The sequence below is a fragment of the Arvicola amphibius genome, chromosome 4 (genome assembly GCF_903992535.2).
Source record: "Arvicola amphibius chromosome 4, mArvAmp1.2, whole genome shotgun sequence".
Classification (NCBI taxonomy): Eukaryota; Metazoa; Chordata; class Mammalia; order Rodentia; family Cricetidae; genus Arvicola; species Arvicola amphibius.
Window position 1 is genome coordinate 70,760,452 of NC_052050.1, and position 21,999 is coordinate 70,782,450.

At 47.0% G+C, this 21,999-nt stretch overlaps 2 protein-coding genes across 3 annotated transcripts in view; both read right to left on the reverse strand.

The window, feature by feature from the left end:
• Window positions 1–551, reverse strand: part of Tbc1d9b (TBC1 domain family member 9B) — a 37,175-nt gene extending 36,624 nt beyond the window's left edge. For both annotated transcript variants that reach the window (XM_038325321.2, XM_038325320.2), the window contains exon 1: window positions 353–551. In XM_038325321.2, coding sequence (XP_038181249.1) covers window positions 353–470 — 118 coding nt within the window. In that variant the 5' untranslated portion in view covers window positions 471–551. The remainder of the gene's footprint in view (window positions 1–352) is intronic.
• An 11,553-nt stretch (window positions 552–12,104) lies between these two features.
• Window positions 12,105–21,999, reverse strand: part of Rnf130 (ring finger protein 130) — a 100,765-nt gene continuing 90,870 nt past the window's right edge. Inside the window, exon 8 of the mRNA XM_038326526.2 lies at window positions 12,105–12,224. Within this exon, the coding sequence (XP_038182454.1) occupies window positions 12,115–12,224 (110 nt within the window). The 3' untranslated portion in view covers window positions 12,105–12,114. The remainder of the gene's footprint in view (window positions 12,225–21,999) is intronic.

Consider the following 21,999-nt stretch of genomic DNA (forward strand, 5'->3'; position numbering starts at 1 on the left):
AGGAAGAGGAACAGAGGTCAGGACATCTTTGATCTTCATAAAGAGACAATTCGTCGGCGAATTGGGAGTAAAGAAGCGGGCAAAAGAATGTGTGTTTATGCCACTTGGTCCCTCAGAGGCACTTGGAGAAACTGAGGCAGAGGGCAGGCTGGGGGACTCTGCACGCTTTGGGCTGCTAAGTCCCTCTGCAGGAGTGTGCACACGTCTCCCGGAGACCACTGCTGCCCTCCCCGTGCCTCCTGTCCCGGGACGATCCTCCCTGCCCGCCCTCCGACCCCTCGCGCCGCTGCGCGTGCCCGCTGGCCGCGTCCTGCTGCCCCGCCACAGGCCCGGCCGCCCGCGCCCCGCTCACCCGTGAGGCCGCCGCCCTTGCCGTGGCCCCGGCGCCGCTGCAGCACAAAGAAGGGGTTGGCCCGCTCCGTCACCCACAGCGCATTGGCCACCAGCACCTCCTCCGGCCCGAGCCACATCGCGGGGCCGCTCGCACCGGGCCAGGGCCCGCGAGGCGGAAGCGCGCACCGCCGTCGCTGCGCCCGAGCCGAGCCGAGCGGAGCCGAGTGGCCGGGGCGGGGTCGAGACGCAGTCCCGGAGGATGGCGCCCCCTGGCGGCCACGCTCGCAGTCCCGCCCAGCCCCGCCCAGCCCCGCCACCGCGGTCCAGTTGGTGAGAAAATCACTTGCTCTTGACCGATTGTACAGCCCAGGCGCGTAAATGTTGCAAGCGTCTGGAGAACGGTTAGCAGCTCCCGGTCAAACTCGGAATTCTGACGCTTAAGTCTAAGGTTGGAATCCTCAAGAACCCAGTTGTCAGGAAGCTCTGAGGCATCTGGTGTCCTTGAAAATAAATGCTCTCACCCCATCTGACAGATGGATTGGGGTGACCTGGAGGCTGGGGTCACCGTTGGGCACAGTTTTTGCATAAGCGAGCCGCACTTTGGTTTAGGAGCGCAGAGCCCTGCTCTTCCCTTTCCTGGCCTGAAGGCGGCAATCGCTCACAGTACAAATCCACCTTCAGATCCCAGTCCAGGGCTCCTGTCACTGAACCTCACTGGAGGCAAAATTAGCGACTGAGGGCTCTGTCAAGTAGAGCCCGGTGAAGCAATTAGAAACAGGACAGTTTCTGACTCAAAGGGGCTCTTGCTTCCGCCTGGACAACAGGTGTGAGCCATATTTACTTTGGTTAAGGCTAGGGAGACAGCTGTACAAGATGTCCCATGTCACCTGGATGTGGCAGGAGGGTGAAAAGAAGGTAGACTCATTCTGGGAGGTTTGAACTAATTTTAGGGTCTTCTTCAAAACAGGGTTTCTAATATCTATATTTTAGGCTAACTTCAAACTCTATGTGTAGCTGTGGATGATCTCAGACTCTTTGATCCCCCTGCCTCAGAACTGTATACATGTGAGTCCAGCGTGCTGAACTGCATGAACAGCCCTTTGAGCTGGGTTGTCATTGGCATTCATGGTCTTGGGTGCGGCAGATGTAATGGGTGACAGCCTGCATGAATTCTGAAACGCAGCTTGTGACTCCGTCAGCTTTCAAGCTATGGGGACTGGTTTTCCTTAAGACTGCGAAGCACAATATACTCAGGTTTATCCTGACACAGTCCACATCAGTCAGCTAGCCTGGCTGTCAAATCATATCACTACGTGGGGTCGTATGATATGCACGTGTGGAAACAATAAAACTCATCACCTCGCAATACTAGATGTGTACTCTGTCATGCTAGTGTGTTCTAATAACAGGAAAGAGGAGTTTTGGAAGTGTAAACCGAAGCCACTGTGCTTTCTGGAGAATTCTATACTCAAGAGTTCGAAAATAAGCCAGGCATGGTGGCACACACCTTTACCCCAGGACTTGAGAGGCAGAGGTAGGTGTATCTCTGTGAATTCGAGACCAGCCTGGTCTACATAGCAAATTCCAGGACATCCAAGGCTGCATAGAGAGATTCTGTCTCAAAAGAATAAAAAAATAAAAATAGAAAAACAAAAAAGAATTTGCAAGTAGAGGGTTGGAGAGATGACCTAGTAAAAGGTGAGAGTCCAGCCTCAGGGGATCTGAACCCTCTTCTGGCTGTTATAGCAACAGCAACAACACACACACATGCTTTTGAGCATGTGTTCTTGTGTGCATGCACACACACTCACACAGAAATAAATCTATAAAATTTTTAATAAAGAACTTGGAAGTACTTGAGGACCAGTAAGATGCCTGAGTTTGTTCCCAGAATCTGCATGGTAGGAGAGAATCAGCTCCTGCAAGTTGTCCTCTGACTTCCACATAAACAAACAAATAAATGCAATTTCAAAATATTTTGGAAGTACTTGTTACCACCTGCAGTGCAGTGAAGGGTTTTCTTTTTTAATATTTATTTATTTATTTATTAAGTATACAATATTCTGTCTGCATATATGTCTGCAGGCCAGAAGAGGGCACCAGATCTCATTACAGATGGTTGTGAGCCACCATATGGTTGCTGGGAATTGAACTCAGGACCTTTGGAAGAGCAGGCAATGCTCTTAACCGCTGAGCCATCTCACCAGCCCCAGTGAAGGGTTTTCTATCCTTATTTCAGAGGTTGTCAAATTTGAAAATACATAAGATCCCCAAGACTGAAATGTCCATCAACTGATGGATAAAATGTGGTATATCCCTTATGCAATATTCAGCTGCAAGATAAAAGCCACTGGCATGCTATGACGTGGATGGATCTTGGGCATCTGAGGCAACTGCTGGCACTGCCTTTGTTGCTGCTGATCTAACATGCTCCTAGGTACTGCTGCTGACCAAGAGGCCAATCTGTAAGGACTGTTCTGCTTTTTCTTTCTTTCTTTTCTTTTTTTTTTTTTTTTTGAGACTGGGTTTCTCTGTGTAACAGTCCTGGAACTCACTTTGTAAACCAGCCTGACCTCAAACTCACATAAATCTGCCTCTATCTTCTCCTGAGTGCTAGGATTAAACACGTGTGCCACTATTGCCTGGCCCAGGACTACTCTTTATAAGGAAAATAATTTATTGAGCACTTAATATATGCTATGAAATATATGAAAAGGGCTATGTCTTTGTTCTCCTTGTTTTCTGTGATTTGATAGTCTATAAAATTTACCTCATTAATACAAATGCAAAAATTCAGGTTTTGATGGAGTCACAGGATTTAGCAGCCAGGGAGATTATCTAATTCCAGAATGTTTTCATCATTCCGAACAGAACCCCTGCAGTCCCCACCGTCAGTTACTCCCCATCTTCTCTTAGTTACCTCTAATCTGCTTTTGCCTTTATGATCTTCCTCTTCCGGGTGTTTCGTGTAAGTGGAGTAATCTGTCCCATTGTGTCTCTCCTCTTCACTTACCATCACATATCCAAAATCCATCTGTGTTGTAGCATGTCAGTGGCATTTTTTTATGACTGAATATTGCATGGCAGGGATATGTCATATTTTGTTTATCCATCAGTTTTTTTTTTTTGTTTTGATGGGTGTTTCAGTTTTCTGGGTCTTAATAATATTATCATAAGCACTGTGTACGTCTGTTAAAAGATTTTTACTTCTCTCTGTGTGTTAGTATGCGGCATGTTTGTGTGCAGGTGTGTGTGACCCTGCATATGTGTGTGGAAGCCACAGAAGGGCACTGGGTCTTCTCCTCTAAATCCTCTACTGAGTTCTTTGAGGCAGGGTCTTTCCTTGAATCCGAGGCTTCTGTTTTCTCAGCTAGGCTGGAAACCAGAAGCCCCACCGGTCCTCTCGTCTCTGATCCCCACGAGCAGCAGATGCCTTTACTGCTGAGCCATCTCTCCAGCTCCTGTGTACAAGTCCTGGATGAGCCAGGCGGCGGTGGCACCTTTAATCCCAGTGCTCGGGAGGCAGAGGCAGGCGGATCTCTGTGAGAGTTCAAGGCCAGCCTGGTCTACAAGAGCTAGTTCCAGGACAGGCTCCAGAAGCTACCTCCAAAAGCCACAGAGAAACCCTGTCTCAAAAAAACAAAAAAAAAGTGTCTTTTGGATATGATGAGAACCAATAAGGTAATTAAGAGCCATACTCTTTCTTCCTTTTTTTTTTTTTTTCCAAGACAGGGTTTCCCTGTAGTTTCTAGAGCCTGTCCTGGAACTAGCTCTTGTAGACCAGGCTGGCCTCGAACTCAGAGATCCGCCTGCCTCTGCCTCCCGAGTGCTGGGATTAAAGGCGTGCGCCACCACCGCCCGGCCCTTTCTTTTTTTTCTTCTTCCTCATCCTCCTTTTTGAGATAGCATCTCTCAATGTAGCCCTGTTTATCCATCCTGGAACTCTTTGACCAGGCTGGTCTTGAACTCACATAGATCCACTCATTTCTGTTTCCTGAGTGCTGGGATTAAAGGTGTGTACCACTAATACTTGACTTTTTCCTTTATATTTAAAAAGTTTAGATTTTACTTATTTTATGTGTGTGGGTGTTCTACCTGCATGTCTGTACACCATGTATGTGTCGAGTACCTTCGGAGACTAGAAGAGGCAGTTGGATCCCCTGAAGTTACCGTGCGGGTGTTGGGAATTGAACCGGGTTTTCTGGGAGAGCAGACGGCACTCTTAACCACTGAGCTGTCTATCTGTCCCAGACAGACCGGCTGCTGAGCAACCACGGAACCCTTTCAAAGCAGCTGTAGTACCTGGTGTTCTTGCAAGTGTGTCAGAGTTGGTGTGTCATGGTTCAACACCCGTCTAGCCATTTCTTGAGTGTATGAGGCCGCTGTGGTTTGGATTTTTATTTCCTACCATATCCTTTAGCCAGGCTGTGTTCTGTCACCTGCAACCACTGAGAGCATTCCACATGACACAAACAGCTTTTTCAATAGGTTTTTATTGAAATGGTTATATTAGCAAATTCCACACGTACAGGTGTACACTATTGGCATAGAGGTACATGCCAGACAATTTCACTACTTAATATACTTACATCAACCATGTGGACCTAGGAACTGTGCTGTCCGTGTCCAGGGGTTGACAGATGTGACTGTCAAGAAATTAGTTCACATTGTACTTGCAGGTGTCTGTGTTCTTGACAGGGTAACCCCCTACAGTGAGTCCTGAATTAAGCTAACGAGCAATCTTGCTCCTTGCGTCCTCGATGTGTGCTCTTTCTGGCACAAGGTATCCACTGGTGAAAGAAATTCAAGTGCACAGTTTTCCTCTTTCCCTCAAGGTGCCCCACCTTGCCATCTGCCTGAACTGTATTCCCAGCTTCCTTACCTCAAGTTACCAGTGCTAACATTAGAAAAATAGTTTTGTACGCCATCCTCTGAGGTGTTGTGCATAGTCAGCAGGAACCCGGAATGAGTAGGGCTCTTCGAGTAACCCAGATATGAAAGGGGTGACGTCAGTGTTTTCTATGAACGTAAAAGCTACTGAGAGTCAGAATCAGCTGTGACACATGGGGCCTAGGATCGAAACTGATGACTCTCCTTTTACAGGTGCCGCACGTGACTGTGAGACAATGTTTTTCTCCACCCCGCACCCATATCGCCTCCCAGCTTGGACTCTTCTGTTTCTGTAAACAATACTGGTCTGGCGTCCTCGGAAGAGGAATGGCCACTCAAGAGTCCATCTCACTTCCCATACTGGGCAGAAGATACCAGATTCTATCCCGAGCATCAGCCAGCCAAGCGAGCTGTCTTCTAGCTGGGTCAGCAAGGCAGCCGGGGCTGTGTGGCTGCCCCCAAAAGGTCTGGCGTGGAAACAGGCCATATCTAGTAACTGAGGCATAAAGCATGAGAGGCAGGTGGCAGATGTAGACTGCTTACCTGAAGGGAAACATATGGCTTGGGATGTTGCATTTTACCCAACCCTCCTATGTTTTTCAGAACAAATATTTTGGTTCAGTGCCTTCCGGTCATCGGAAAAGTCCTTTAATATCATAATGCAAATATATTTAGACTTAATTGGTAATTCCAAAAGCAGGTTAGAATTCATGTCATGTTGGGTTCACTTTGTAAAAATGTAGGACAATGTTAACGGTTACCAGTGGCTGGAACAAGATGTGCAGAATCAGGTGAGGCTGGCTGATAGGGAGGGGAATCTGACGAAAGGCCACGGCGGGCTTGCGGGACGCCATTGTGTCCCTTCCCATGCATGCACCTGACCAGCAAGCAGAACGGAGGGGACTAAAGAGCAATAAGTCACATCAGCATCAAGTGTTCCAGGGGCGCTGGTAGGTGGGGGGACGGAGGCCTGCTGCAGGGGGAGGGGGACAGCTTGGCAGCTGCGCCTTTCCTCAGGAGGGGCCTGAGGACAGTTTGTATGGGTGCTAACTGCTGAGTGAGGCCTCCAGCTCCAGCCATCGCCAAGGCTTCTGAGAAAGTTCACTCTTTTAGGCTGTGAAGGGGAACCTGGGCCACCTCAGTCCCATCTAAAAGAGTCAGTAGGAGGAAACTGAGTGATCCTGGGGCAGAGGCCCTAGCTACTCTGGCGGCAATGAACCCCCCCAGAAAGTTCAGTACTTGGGTTGTACAAAGCTTAAAAGCTATTCTGCCTTTTGCAATAAACAACTTCTTTTTTCCCAAGTCAGAGTGAAGAAAACAGGGGGAAAAAGTATAAGCCTAGGGAGGACTGGAGAAGGTTAACCAGGGGCTGGGCAGACTGCAGGGCTCTTAGAACCATGTCGTCACCCTTTGAGCAGCTGAGGCTGACAGCTCTCTCTGCCTCTGTGGTCACTGTGGGCTGGTGGAGTCACAGCTCTGGAAGACACCTGGCCTGTCCTCATCAAAGGTCAGTTTTCTGGGATCACTGAGAAGGAAGGGTGGAACCATCAATCCCGCCAGAGCCCTGAAGGAGTCCCTTGCTGCAAGGTGGCCTCCTGACCACCTGGGCTGCACAGATCAGTGTGATCTGCACAGGGCCAAGGGGCCAGCCGGCCAGAAACAAGGAGTCTGTAAGAGCAGCTCTCTATTGGCTTTGCTTTTCCTGCTGTTTCCAGATACACTCAGGCAAACAGCTCTGTGCTACAGACACAGGCATCTCAGTCCCCAACACTCCTTTTGGTCCTTTTCTGAAGTCACAATACTTACAGCTTGTAAGGTGTTTTTCCAGTCTGGCAGTGACCTCAACCACACCCAAGCATCTTCTGCACACCTCGTTTTCTAGACAGGTTAACTGGGGGCTGTGCCAAAGTTTTGGAATGATGCACCCACAGGGCCCAAACAAGGCAGCACGCCACAAGCTATTGGTGAGCACGGCCCTCGTGTGGATCTGGGTGGAAAGGCACTTGTTTTAAGCTGTGGGTGTCAGGACAGTCGGCCTGTGATAACAATTCCTTATTCTCATCTCCTCTCCCTTGGAAAGGGATCATGTTTGAGTTTAAGTACACAGATGTCCCATTCTTTACGCTGGAGAATGAGAGCTGGCAGGCCCACCTTTCCTGAATGGGGAGATTATGCACAGTCACTTTTCTACATTAGTGTCTCCAGCAGCTTTTTCTGTTTGCCAGACATACCAATCAATGCTCCCCAGCCCAGTTTCTCTCTGGCCGATACCACCATTGAAATTGAGGGTCCACCTCTGCCATGTGAGCATATATGCCTAGCGCACAAACTTCTGCACAGGATGGTGGAGGGGAAGATGCAGTGCCTCCCAGGGACTGTGATCATATAGAGACCACGTCAGGGCTGGGTTTTATGGGCTCTCCTGAACCCTACCAACATTCGCCCAATCACTGAGATTAGAAATCTGACTTCCAGGACAGGTGGTGGTGGTGGTGCACGCCTTTAGTCCCAGCACTCAGGAGGCAGAGGCAGGCAGATATATATGAGTTTGAGGCCAGCCTGGTCTATAGAGCTAGTTCTAAGACAACCAAGGATACACAAAGAACTCTGTCTTGAGAAAAAGGAGGGAATAAACAAACAAATCTGACTTCCACTTCTATCTCATAGCCCCCTTGTTTTCTTACATTGAGTTAGCTCAGTCTGGGATCCCTCGGTTCTAAGCCAACTGCTAGCAAGTCTGCCTTTTGCCTCTCACACAGCCTATTGCTCATAGTGTTCTTTTACCAAGCAAAGTTCTGAAGCATCACCTGCCCCAGAAGGGGAGATGCTTCAACCCAAGAACTTTGCCTTCCTCCTGTTCGTCCTCAGGGCCCTTTCCCCAGACTCAGCAGGCACTGGCTCCTCCACCTGTGCCCTGGCAACTGTATCCTAGAGACTCACCCCATCTCACACCTGTGCTCTGGCAACTGTCTCCTAGAGACTCACCCCATCTCACACCTGTGCCCTAGGGCCAATGTCTCCTAGAGACTCACCCCATCTCACACCTGTGCCCTAGAGACTTACCCCATCTCACACCTGTGCCCTAGGGCCAATGTCTCCTAGAGACTCACCCCATCTCACACCTGTGCCCTAGGGCCAATGTCTCCTAGAGACTCACCCCATCTCACACCTGTGCCCTAGAGACTCACCCCATCTCACACCTGTGCCCTAGGGCCAATGTCTCCTAGAGACTCACCCCATCTCACACCTGTGCCCTAGGGCCAGTGTCTCCTAGAGACTCACCCCATCTCACACCTGTGCCCTGGCTGGTGTCTCCTAGAGACTCACCCCATCTCACACCTGTGCCCTGGCCGGTGTCTCCTAGAGACTCACCCCATCTCACACCTGTGCCCTGGCCAGTGTCTCCTAGAGACTCACCCCATCTCACACATTGCTCTCACTCTGTAGACCGTTGCCAACATGCCAGTTTTCAAGACACCCAGACACACACAAGCACTGAGGTATCTGACCACTGAGGTGTACCCTCACCCTCCAAGTCTTGCCGACTATCGATCCACCTCAACTCCAAGTGTATGAGTCACATAATGAGAACTTTATAAAAAGTGTCAACAGCCTGGGTCTGGTGGCGCATGCCTTTAAACCCAGCACTTAGGAGGCAGAGGCCGGAGGATTCTGAGTTCAAGTTCAAGGCCATTTAGTCTACAGAGTGAGAACTAGGACAGCTGTCAGCCAGGGCTACACAGAGAAACCCTGTCTCCAAAGAAACAACACAGAAAAGACCTAAAATAAAATGAAGAAGGTGCTGACTTACTACCTCCATGGTCCTGCCTCACCTTCAAAGGCCACAGGCTTAGATGCTGCAGTCTGCAGCTTCCTCTCCTGACATCTATGAGCAGTGACCCCTTGTCAGGAGGACCCCTGATGTGAAATCAGCCTTGTTTTCTTGTAGCAGAACAAGGTCCCCTACAGTAAAGGTTAACAGCAAAAGAGCATGTGGATTTATCCTTAGTCTGGTGTCATTTAGCAGAAAGATCAGTTGAAGCACGGAGGTGAGGGGGCGATACAACTAGGAAGACATGAAGTCCACAGGATGGGCCAATTAGTAAAATTCAGTAATCTCTTGCTTCGTGCCTTTCTGACCACACCTGACCTGGAGCTGTCATGAATCAGGGCAGACGCGAAGCACAGACTCCGCTTCAGGATGGACTGGCGTTCAGGGATGTACTTTATAGATGTTCCCTGAGGGAATGACAGCAGGAGCCAGGAGATGGAGGCTGATTCAGGAAGGACTGTTGTTCAGGGATGCACTTTATAGATGTTCCCTGAGGGAATGGCAAGAGAAGCCAGGAGATGAAGGCTGATTCAAAAGCAGGCTTAGTAGGCCTTAGAAGGGGTTTTCAACTGCTGATGGTAGAGCCTGTTTTTCTAGGAGGGAAGCAAAGGCAGGGCCCTGGATGAACACCCTCATCACTTCCAGAGACCCTTCGGAGACTTCTTCACACTTGGACATCCACCCAGTCAGCTCTCCTTTCTCTGGAAGTAATTGGCCCAGAGTGGCTCCTCCACATGGAAGCCAGGTATCTCAAAAGCTTAAGCCTCTGTATTCAAGCTGCTGCAGTCCAGTCTGTCGCTAACACTGCCTGTGGCTGTAGATCCTGCTGTGTGTGTCCTATGGTGTATGCCAGTAAAGGTTCTTCACCCAGCTCCACCTGGGAGTCCCCTCATCATAGCTGCCGGGAGGGAGCCGTTGTCCTCTGTTGTCCCAAAGCACATGTCCTCAACAAAGAAGCCAGTCTCCTCCTGATGAACACAGGACATTCTGGAGCTGAGCTGAAGGTGACCCAAGATTTCAGGCAAAGGGATCAACCCGGTGTCTGGAGCACTATTCTGAATAAATGCCTTCCTAAGAACGGCCTCCTTGGCTGTTCTACAGTGAACACACGCCCTGGATTTCCCAGGGACTCAAACATTGTCTCAGTAGGTTTTAGAGGACTCAATTAAAAATTCTTCCACCAAGCAATTTCTATCCTCCCTTCCTTTTTCTTTCTTCCTTCCTTCCTTCCTTCCTTCCTTCCTTCCTTCCTTCCTTCCTTCCTTTCTTTTTTTTCTTTTTAGAAACTGTCTAGAGTGGAATTTAATGTATGTGCCTTTATAAGATGTTGAGACCTGAAGAAAAATGTTTCATGATTCACTGGGATCTGAGTTTTGGTTCTGGAGAAATCGAGGCGATGGACAACATGGCCAAGACAGCATCCACCCAGTCCGCCACACAAAACACTGTGCATCCACCCAGTCCGCCACACAAAACACTGCCTGAGCAGTCTGCTCTCCTGCTGAGAGTGCTCTCACTGAGAACCTGTCTTTCAGAATGATAATCTATTGAAACTTTATCAAAAATATTTTTATAGTACAAAGACTATAAAAAAGAAAGACGAAAGCCCTTGGTAAGCAGTAAAGATGAAAGCAGTTAGGACCTTAGAGGTCGGCCCTGTTCCAGTTCAAACTACTCAAGCGAAGCATGTGGACTCATGGGCTCACCCTGCGACCGTGTTCTTACAGGCTGCCCACACTTAGGTTCTCTGAGGCTCTGTTTCAGGCACAGGGGCATCTGAGGGATCTTAGTGACATGCGAGAGAGAAGCCGCATGTGTGAAGATGGCACACATGTGCCTCAAACTTATGACCCACAGAGCCAATAAAAGTGACAGGGTGGGAGCCTCCCCACCTGCCCGTGTGTCACGCACATGTCTGGATGGTGGAGCTGCACCCCCTAACCAGGATCTGAACATCTTCACACTCCGGTGAGAAGCGGCTGACTGTGGTATGAGTTCCTGCAGCAAGGAGGCGACTTGCTCATCCTGGTCCCACACGGTAGGCCATACGTTTCTCACGTTAACTTGATGTCGCCTGGATGTGTGGGACAAGCACACATGTCCCCAGTGTCCACCATGCTGGCCAAAGCATCCTCTTCTGAAAGTCTGGCTGCCAGCATTCCAGTGTTTCTTCATGTTGGTGCTGAGGCTGGCAGGATACCACTGGATTAGACAATCAAGATGGAAGAGGGGGTCCCCCATTTGGTATTTAACAGAACGTTGGTTTGGACTTCCCAATAAAACATTCAAAACTATTCTGGTGTTGATGACTGTTGACCTTGTCCCATGTGGTCATCGTGCACCACAGGCAGTGGGGACAGAAGCCCTCCATGTCTAGTGTCTAGGTAAACACTTGTCATGTTACGTCATGCTCATCACAGATGCTGGAGAACCACAAAGCAGATGACTGTCTGATCCCGTGAGAGCAGACTCTGACCCCGTAGCCTGTGTCCTCCAAGTTCTGCAGGACAACAGAGGGGGAACGGAAGCCAAATCTCCTCTTGGAGGACTCCCTATAGGAAGAGGCCTTCCCCTGGGAAATGCAGTAAGGGACAGAGGACAAAGTGAAGTGGGTCAAGGAGCCATGACTCAGGTTCTGCATTGGTGGGACATTTTATCTGCAGGCTTTCATGTGCATGTGAGAACCACAAAATGTATTTTACAAAACCCCAGTGGCACCCTGACACAGAACAGCGTGCGACTATTTGGGAACACAGACACATTTGTAACAAACACACCATTAGCCCCTAGCCCCATCTCTTCTCTGGAAACGGCTCAGTGGTCGGCTCTAGGTGGGTATCCAGTACCATGAGGCTCACCTGGGCAATAATGTTGTCCTCAAACCTCACCTTGGGGGAACTCTGCAATTTAACTTTGAACCCCAACTTGCACCCAGAGGTACTGCCATTCTTCCAAAACGGATGATGACAGAAAAATACAAAATAAGAAAGGTGATCATAAATCAAATCTCAAAAGGAGACACCCCCAGCAGCCCATATTTTTTTTTTTAAAAAAACAAATCAGGTTTTGTTCTCATCATACATGTCCAAGGATGGTTCGATTGTGGAGAATTCACTCTCGTACACCAGGCTACGAGGCGACAGGGAGTTCCGGTGAAAGAAGAGCCCACCTGAAGAAGGAACAAGAAAGACAGACTTAGTGTGGCCTTTAGGCAGAGGCCTGCAGGATGCTGATCAGCTCTGAAACACTGGCTGTCCTCGAACTCACAGAGATCCGCCTGCCTCTGCCTCCCGAGTGCTGGGATTGAAGTTGTGCACCACCACCGCCCTGCCCTGAGTAATTATTTTTTGATAATTTAATACGCTCAGTACTTATACTGTTTGGCTGTTTGTGCTACTCAGAACCAAGCCATGTTCCTGTTTTCTTTTCTGTGTGACCCTGTTTTGTTGCTGTGACTATTAACAGGGAAATAGAGTGAAATGAACATGATGAAAATTTACAACTTCCAGAGTTTTTATAGGGGCTAGAGAGACGGCTCAGTGAACAGGGGTGCAGTGCACAGTCACGAGGCCCATGGAACAAGCCAGGCTTTCCAGAGACACCTGTAACTCCAGTTCTGAGGGATTGGACACTCTCATCTAACCTCTGCATCTGCACAAACACCACACACCAGCACGCGTTTGTAAAAACTCTCTCACACATAAATAGATGAGTCTATGAGTACAGAGATTTTATGCACGTGCCTACCAAGCTAGCCAGACTATAGAACATGAGCATGGCTAGCACCTGCCAAAATTTTCTATGTTCTCAGAGGCCGAAGGGGCAAAGGCAGCCGTGGCACAAGTTCAAGGCCTCCCTGGACAACTTAACCAAGCCCGTCTCAAAGAGAAGAACGACTGGGATAAATCCTAGTAGTCGAGCCTTCACAGAAAACTCTAGGTTCAGTCCCTGGTACAGGGTCAGGGTCGGGTCCCATCACTGGAACCCAGGGGCCGGAGAAATGGCTCAGCACGTAAGAGAAATTTTCCTAAAATCTTTAGTAAACCCTTCCTCTCTTCCCATCTTATTCCCATCCCCATGGGAACAGTCTGTCTTACATCTTTCTGGAATGTTGAATCATTGAAAGTTGCTATGATCATTCACATGCAAACTATGTGTTAATATGGGGTCTCCTATCTCTTGGGCTGTACCCCTGGGGTGGATTGCTGGGTAGATTTGGGCTTACCTCTGTCAGGGAAGTGAAGTGGCTGTGCTTTTACAGCTCCTTGAGCAGTGTGTGAAAACCCAAGTGCCTCTGGGCAAGGATGCGTCAACCTTTAAATCTTAGTCCCACAGTGTAAGTGGTGTCTTCTTCAAGTTTTTCTCTCCCTTCTTTTGCACCTCCATCCCTTCCTTTGGGACTGTCTCACGTAGCCCAGGTTAGCTTGGAACTTGCTCTGTAGCCGAGGAAAACCCTGACCTCCTGATTTTTTTGCTTGCATCTCCCAAAATGCCGGGGTTACAGGTGTGCATCACCCCACCTAGCTCTCCTCTTACTTTTTAAGATTCTGTTTCCATTTTATGTGTAGGAGTGTTTTGCCTGTATGTATGTGTGTGTTTCATGTATGTGCCTGGTACCCACAGGAGGTCAGACGAAGTCATAGGGTTCCCTGGAACTAGAGTTACAGGTGGTTGTGAGCTGCCATGTGGGTGCTGGGAACTGAACCTGGGTCCTCCGGAAGAGCAGCCGGTGCTCTCAATTGCGGTGTCATCTCTCTCCTTACAGCTGAGGCAAAGTTTCTCTGTGTAACAGTCCTGCCTGTCCTGGAAATCACTCTGTAGACCAGGCTGCCTTCAAACTCACCAAGATCCATCTGTCTCTGCCTCCCAAAGGCTGGGATTAAAGTCGTGCACCACCACTGCCAGGCCCTCCTTACAGCTTTAATTTGCCCTTTGCTGGGGATGAGTGATACTGGGCATCTTTTCATGCCCGTATCAGCAACTCTATTTCTTTTTGGGGGGTAGGTGTTGGGACTAGAACCCAAGGTACTATGCACACTAGACCAGCGCCCCACCATAGAGTCACTTCTCAGATCTCCTTTTCTTTTTTTTCTTTTTGATTTTTCGAGACAAGGTTTCTCTATGTAACAGTCCTGACTATCCTGGAACTAGCTCTTGTAGACCAGGCTGGCCTCAAAATCACAGAGATCCACCTGCCTCTGCCTCCCGAGTGCTGGGATTAAAGGCGTGCGTCACCACTGCCCAACCTGAAAAAACTTTTTACGAGAGGCTTTTTATTTTTAATAACAATGATTTTTGAAGGGCAAGTTCCAAATTTTGACAAAATCTAATTTATTGACTTCTTTTCCTTCCACAGCCTGCACTGTTGTGTCAGTTTAAGGGAATCTTCACCAATCCTGAGGTTATTGAGATCTTCTCCCATGACATCATCTAGAAGTTTAGAGTTTACTTATGATGTTTGAATTAGGAGGAATTAAGGGTTGGAGTTCCATTATGTAGACCAGGCTGCCCTCAAACTTACTGAGATCTGCCTGCTCTGTCTCCCAAGTGCTGGGACTAAAGGCGTGCACCACCATGCCCAGCTCAGTTTGTGCTTTTTAAAAGTCATGATTAGCTGGGCAGTGGTGGCACACGCCTTTAGTCCCAGCACTTGGGAAGCAGAGGCAGGTGGATCTCTGTGAGTTCAAGGCCAACCTGGTCTATAAGAGCTAGTTCCAGGACAGGCTCCAAAAGCTACAGAGAAACCTTGTCTCAAAAAAACAAAAACCAAAACAGACAAACAAGAAATTACAACCAAAGTTTCTGAAGACACTCTGAAAGACAGTTCTACCTCTGGAAGCTTCACTGTTTAGCCTTTCGCATTTAGGCCCACTGTTCATTTCAGCTAAAGTTTTCAAGTATGGTAGGAATTCAGATTCGTTTTCCCAGTACAGTATCACTGATGTAGCACCGCCCCGCACAGGCCCTCCTGATCCCGTCCCACAGAGTCCCTACTGCGCAGTTGCTCAGGAGTTAACTGTCACTCTCCTGGTCCGCCCTTGAGTCAGCACTGCTGGTCTTAACTGCTCTTGGTTTATTCAGTAATCGTCTCTGTCAGTCCTCCTGCTTAGCTGCCCCTCCAGACGTCTTGATCTTCTTGCCCTTCTCATTTCCAAATAAACCCTAGAATTTAGCAAGTTTGTCAATTATCCCTCTCCACACTTGCCTCCTGCAACCTCACGGAACCTTCAGTGGGTCTGGAGATTAATATGGGTCAGTACTGTTTTTTCCTCCTCCAACTTAACTATGTTTCTTCTGTTCAGTCACCTTGAATATCTCATTAATGCACAGTGGCTTTCTGTGTAGAAGCGCTGCATTTTCCCTCAGATTTCTTCAGATGGTGTCTATCTGATACTTTTGTAAACATATCTTTTTAAAAATTTTATTTTTAATTGCTTATTGTTGGTATACTATTTTAAAAAGACAGGCTCTTGCTGGCTGGGTGCAGAACTGCTGGGTCAGATGGCCCTCCTCCCTCAGCCTGGGGAGCTGGTTCATGCCACTCGGCCTGGTACCTCAGTCTGACTGACTCTGCTCAATTAGCTTATTTTTAAAATGGTCTGTAGGCTTCGCGGGGCTTTTCTCCTTAAGTTGTCTGTGGATGGTGGTAGTTTTATTCCTTCTCACTCTTCACTTGCTCCTTTCATTTCTCTCTCTCTCTCTCTCTCTCTCTCTCTCTCTCTCTCTCTCTCTCTCTCTCTTTTGGTTTTTCAAGCAGGGTTTGTAGGTTTACCTTTGGAGCCTGTCCTGGAACTCGCTCTGACTGTTTTGGAAGTTACTACGTAGACCAGGCTGTCCTCGTCACAGAGATCAGCCAGCCTCTGCCTCCTGAGTGCTGGGATTAAAGGCGTGCGTTGCCACCACCCGGCTAATCATTTCTTTTTCTTGCCTTACCATAGTTGCTAACACTGCCAACAGGTGGTGAGAGAGCCAGCACAGACCCTTACTCAGAGTCTGAAGGAGCGTGTTTTCAGCACGCAGCTTCTGGCTGATTTTAAACACATTGCCAGGTTCAGATAGCGCTCTGAAAGCGCTCTGCTCTTCGTCACTAAGAGCTCTTTCACATTCAAGATCTGGCATGTGTGGACAGTGGTAGTTTTATTCCTTCTCACTCTTCACATGCTGCACCTTTTCTTTTTTTCTGTATTAGTAAATTACCATGTGCTGTTTAAGCATAGGGAGAAGCTGGCTCTGGAGGTGGGGTTGCCACACACCCGCCCCTTTGTCCAGGACTGGGGGGTGCCTTTCTGAGAAAGGGAAAGGAGGGCAAGGGAGAGTGAGGATGTCATATCCTTGGGCACAGAATAAATGGTTAGACTTAGTAAAAACACTGTATTGAACATGACTGGGGTAGGGCAGGGTGTTCAGGAGTTCCCAGGCTTCTGCACAAAGCATAAGAGATTCAGTTACTGTATGTCCCATGACGCAAAGGTGCCAGAGAGAACTGTTTGAAAGCGTCATGCAGGAGAGGATGCTTTGACTGGTCAGACACTCTAGTGGATTGCTTGGTGCCCAGACTTTTCCATGTGGGTCTGCCGGTCAGGCAGGGAGAAGTTTCTGATCAGATGTCCGTCGTGATGTTTACTGTTTGCTTTCTTCCCTCCTGCCAGCTGTATACTCAATACATTAATTTGGAATGGAAATTGCTGTTTTGTGGGTCATTCTCTCTATAAAGCAGCTTGGAATTTTATGATTTCCCCCTGTAAATATTAAGATAAAAACACGACTTACCACCCCACCCCCGTAAATGAGTTCAAACATACACATTTTCAAAGAAATAAAACCAAATAAAACTAAAGATGGCCATGTATGGTTGTAATTCCAGCACTCAGGAAGCTGAGACAAGTCAAAGCCAGTTGGGATAACAGCAAAATTCTGTCTCAAAAGAAACACACACACACACACACACATACACACACACACACACACACACACACACACAGAGAGAGAGAGAGAGAGAGAGAGAGAGAGAGAGAGAAACACACAAACTCTTAGGTTTTCCTACTTACATGTTGTCAAGATTCTTTCCGCTAATACTTTCTTTAAAACACCTGAATCTTGGGAACTGGGATGGCTGTTTTTCCGGAGGACTTGGATTTGACTCCCAGCACCCACATGGAAGGTCATAACACCTGAAACTCCAGTTCTAGGGGATCCAATACCTTCTTCTGTCCTCTGTGGGCACCAGGCATGCAAGTGGCATACAGATCTAAGTGCAGACAAAACATCTATCTATCTATCTATCTATCTATCTATCTATCTATCTATCTATCTACCTATCCATCCATCATCTATCTATCTATCTATCTATCTATCTATCTATCTATCTATCTATCTATCCATCCATATTAAAACCATCTGCATCTATATTTGCAGATTAGCCCGTTCTGTTCTCTCCCTCTGAACTGCAGTTAATGGTGCTGGTGCTGTGCTCATTACAAAAACGTGTGGGAAGTTTCTCTTTCCCTAATCTTAATTTTTTTAAATTTATTTATTTATTATGTATACAATATTCTGTCTGTGTGTATGCCTGAAGGCCAGAAGAGGGCACCAGACAGATGGCTGTGAGCCACCATGTGGTTGCTGGGAACTGAACTCAGGACCTTTGGAAAAGCAGGCAATGCTCTTAACCGCTGAGCCATCTCTCCAGCCCTAGTCTTCCTTAATTGACACAAAGAATTCTCCAGTGAAATCTTCTAAATCTTAGGATTTTCTTATTTTTAAAGATATAAATACTTATTCTTTTTTATTTTAAATTTATTATGTATACAACATTCTGCCTCCATGTATGCCAGCACGCCAGAGGAGGGAGCCAGATCTCATTACAGATGGTTGTGAGCCACCTTGTGGTTGCTGGGAATTGAACTCAGCATCTCTGGAAGAGCAGCCAGTGCTCTTAACCACTGAGCCATCTCTCCAGCCCAGGATTTTCTTTGAGGAATGATTTTAACTTATGGGTCCAACTTAAATGTTGGTGGGTTTAATTTCCTAATTCTCATATCAACTTTGATATTTGTTTTGAAGTGCATTTATCAACATTTAATTTTCAGATTTGATTGACAAAATTCTCATAATCATTTTAAAGATTTTCATTTTTTATTAATGTGTTTGTGTCTGTGTGAGTGTATGCCACATGAGTGCAGGGCCCAAAGAGGCCAGAGAGGGCGTCAGATCCACAGAGCCGGAGTAAGCGGTAGCTGTGAGTTGGGAATGTGGGCCCTCCCGGTGAACATGCAGTGCTGTTAGCTGCTGCTGCAGCTCCCATCACAACTTAAAAAACAACCGTGATAAAAAGTACTAACAGGCCTGGTGGTGATGGCACACACCTTTAATCCCAGCACAGGCAGAGGCAGGTGGATCTCTGAGTTCAAGGCCAGAACTACAAAATAAGTTCCAGGACAGCCAAGGCTACACAGAGAAACTCTGCTAAGTTGATCATTAAAAAACGTCAGTGCTTCTTGAGCACTTTTACATATAAATGCTATTGTGAAGGGAGTCTCTAAATTTCTTCAGCCTGCAAACCCGAAACTCTATACCCATCATTTTCCCTTCTCAAAACTCTTAAATCTCTATTCTCCCGTTTCTTTGTAGTTTTTGATGTGTGCACGCTGTACTGATGTGCTTTCATTTCTAGTATTGGGTATCTGTGTCTCCTTGGTCGGGATGCTAATTTCATTACCATTTTAAAGAAATGCCTTTATGCTTGGTTTGATTGCATTTGTTCTCCGTTCATTCATTTAGTCTTTATAGTTCATTGATTTAGTTTGCTGTTCTTGAGAGAAACACCTAGAACATTGGCTTCTAGTCTTTCTGGACTCATGGTCAGGTTTCTAACATAAATAACTGCATCATACATTATTAGTATTTTATGCATCACTTAAAATTATACACTATTACCTTTTCTGTTGTCTATTTTCTCCTGAATTTCTATTTGTAATAATTTTTCTTTTTTGTGTTTGATAAGGTCATCTATGTAGCCAGCATCCTCCTACCTCAGCTTCCCAAATGCTGGGGTTGCCTGTCATGCTTTGCCCAATTCAATCTAAGCCATAACTGTCTATACCTTAGAGTGTCTAGTGACCTAGTGACAATAGCTTCTGACACAATAAAAATTTAAAAATTCTTTGGTTTTTCCACAGATTTCAGATAAAGCAGATCCAAGGTTGTTTCCACTTCTTTTGATGAAATTAAAAACATCACAAAGTGAGGGCAGACAGTCTTCTGCTCAGTGGTATCCAATAAACCCACTATAAAACTCAAAGATTTGGCAAAATTTAAGAATTAGTTTGGAAAGGCTAGGGAGTATAGTTACTTGGTAAGAGTGATAAGCTAGCATGCATGGAGCCCTGGGTTTGAACCCTACCACTGGGATAAAGAGGACAGGAAGTTCAGATCAAGCTTACCCCTGACTATCAAAGTTGAGACCAACCTGGACTCCCTGAGGCCCCAATTCAAAACAACAAAAACAGCCCCAAACCTTTCACTATGGAAACATACTCTGAAATTTAACAGTGGTTTTCCTTAAAAACAAAAAACAAAACACACACACACACACACACACACACACACACACACACACACACACTATGCCAGGCAGTAGAGGCACATACCTTTAATCCCAGCACTCAGGAAGTAGAGGCAGGCAGATCTCTGTGAGTTTGAGGCCAACCTGGTCTCCAAGAGTGAGTTCCAGGACAGGCTACAAAGCTACACAGTGAAACCCTGTCTTGAAAAGCCAAAAACCAACCAAACAAGCCAAACAAACAAATTAACCAAGTAACTAGTGCTCAAATCTGCTCTGATCCTCACTTTAGAAAGGCTACCTACCGGAGTACTAACTACAAGCCCTGCTTCTGGTCTGGTAAAGGCACAGGATCATAGGTGCAAATGCTGCTTTATCACTGTGCCTTAGGGCTGCTGGCTACCACCTGGGTGGAAAGCATCCTCATATCAAACAGTAGGCATTGAGAGCGAGCCTTCTCAGGAGTCTAAGCACTGGCTATGCACTCTCCCCAACACAGGGACCTCTTGGTCTTTCGTGGTGACGAGCTCTGCTCAGTCTACCATGTTTGCTATGCGAACTGGAAGGAAAGGCAGTGGATCTGGATGTCCCAGGCATCAAAGATGAGCTGTAAGACCGTGGTGGCCCAGGGCCTTTCTCAGGCTGAATATGCCAGACAAGGCTTTTCCCTTTTCAATATTAGGGAGGTGTAACGAGTCTTTCTCTGTCCTGCCAGCCAGCTTACAAATAATGAACAAAAACTTCTAACTAGTTACGAAAGCTTGGATTACATCTATACATCCTGCCTAGCTATTGGCTATGTGGCTTTTTATTACACCAATCACCTCACACAGTATACAAATATCCCACAACAGGAAGGACTTTGCAGGCACAGTTTATCTTCCCCAACTCCCCCCTCAAGACAGGATTTCTCTCTGTAGTTTGTCCTGGAACCAGGCTGACCTCTCAACTCACAGTGATCTGCCTGGCTCTGCCTCTCGAGTGCTGGGTTTAAGGACAAGCGCCATCATGGCCTAGCCAGTTTATCATTTTATAAAGGAAGGAAATGCAGGCACTACTGAGCCACACCATATGCCAGGCACCTTCACAAACACAATTTTCCCCAAACTTCCAAGCCCTGTATGCTGCTACAGCAGCCTTTACTCACTGGTCGGGAGACTGAGGTTGGAGGAAGCTTAGCAAGCCAGGCAGGGGTCCGGCCAGCGTATATGCTTGTCTGCTGCACATTCTAATGCGGAGATTAAATCAACATGGAGTACACACTGGTTTGCGCTAAACTTTAGCTTGGGGCACAGGTAAAGCACTCGGGGACAGCACAGAAGCTACATCTGGCTGGACAGGAGCCTAATGCTTCTGCTGCTGTCCCTATTTCCAAATGCTCTGGAGAGTCCCAGACCAAAGCAGAGGGGCAACACATTCATACTCACAAGTAAACAGACTGAGTGGACAATCACAGGTTAATTAAAAAAAATTTTTTTTGGTTATTTGTTGCTATTAAATCCTATTTTTAAAACTTTTCCCAAAACTCTTCATAATTGGAAAGGTAAAACGTTGAGGACACTTTTGGGTCTTTTTTCTGTATTTAAAAAATGATTTCTCAATGAGGCTTGATTTCTCCAGGCTTAGTGGCTACAGCTGCCTGTGACCAGACAGGACTAGGAGACTCGGTAAGCTTCTCTTTAGATATGCTTACCAACTGAAGCCAGGGTTTCCTTGACACAAGTATTCTTTTTGTGTGTGTGTGTGAGGATGGTTCGAGACAGGGTTTCTCTGTTAACAGCTCTTCTCTCCTGGAACTTGCTCTGTAGATCAGGCTGGCCTTGAACCTGGAGATGCCCCTGCCTCTGCCTCCTAAGTGTTGGGATTAAAGTGTTAACCACCACCACTAATGACACGAAATATTCTTTAAAAAGTTATTTTTTGATTAGAAAAATGAAAGAAAAAACAACTTATGCTTTACCCATTACAAAAGCTTCCCCAAGGATTTAGAGCCAAAATAACCATTCCATCCTAAATATGGTTACTTTCCTAGTTTTAAAATAGTAAGCAACACATTATTTTATATATTAATTCTATTCATATAATGTCTACTAAAAATAAACAACTTCATTTTGATGCTAATTCTATATTGGGTTTAAAGGAACAAAAGCCACATCCGCCCCATCCCCAGACAAGGTTTCTCTGTGGGACAGTCCTGACTGTTAACTGTCCTGGAACTCATTCGGTAGACCAGGCTGGCCTCGAACTCACAGAGATCCACTTGCCTCTGCATCTGCCTCTGCCTCCCGAATGCTGGGATTAAGGGTGTGCACTACCAGTGCTCATTCAAGAGCCACATTTTAATGCCACACACACACACACACACACACACACACACACACAC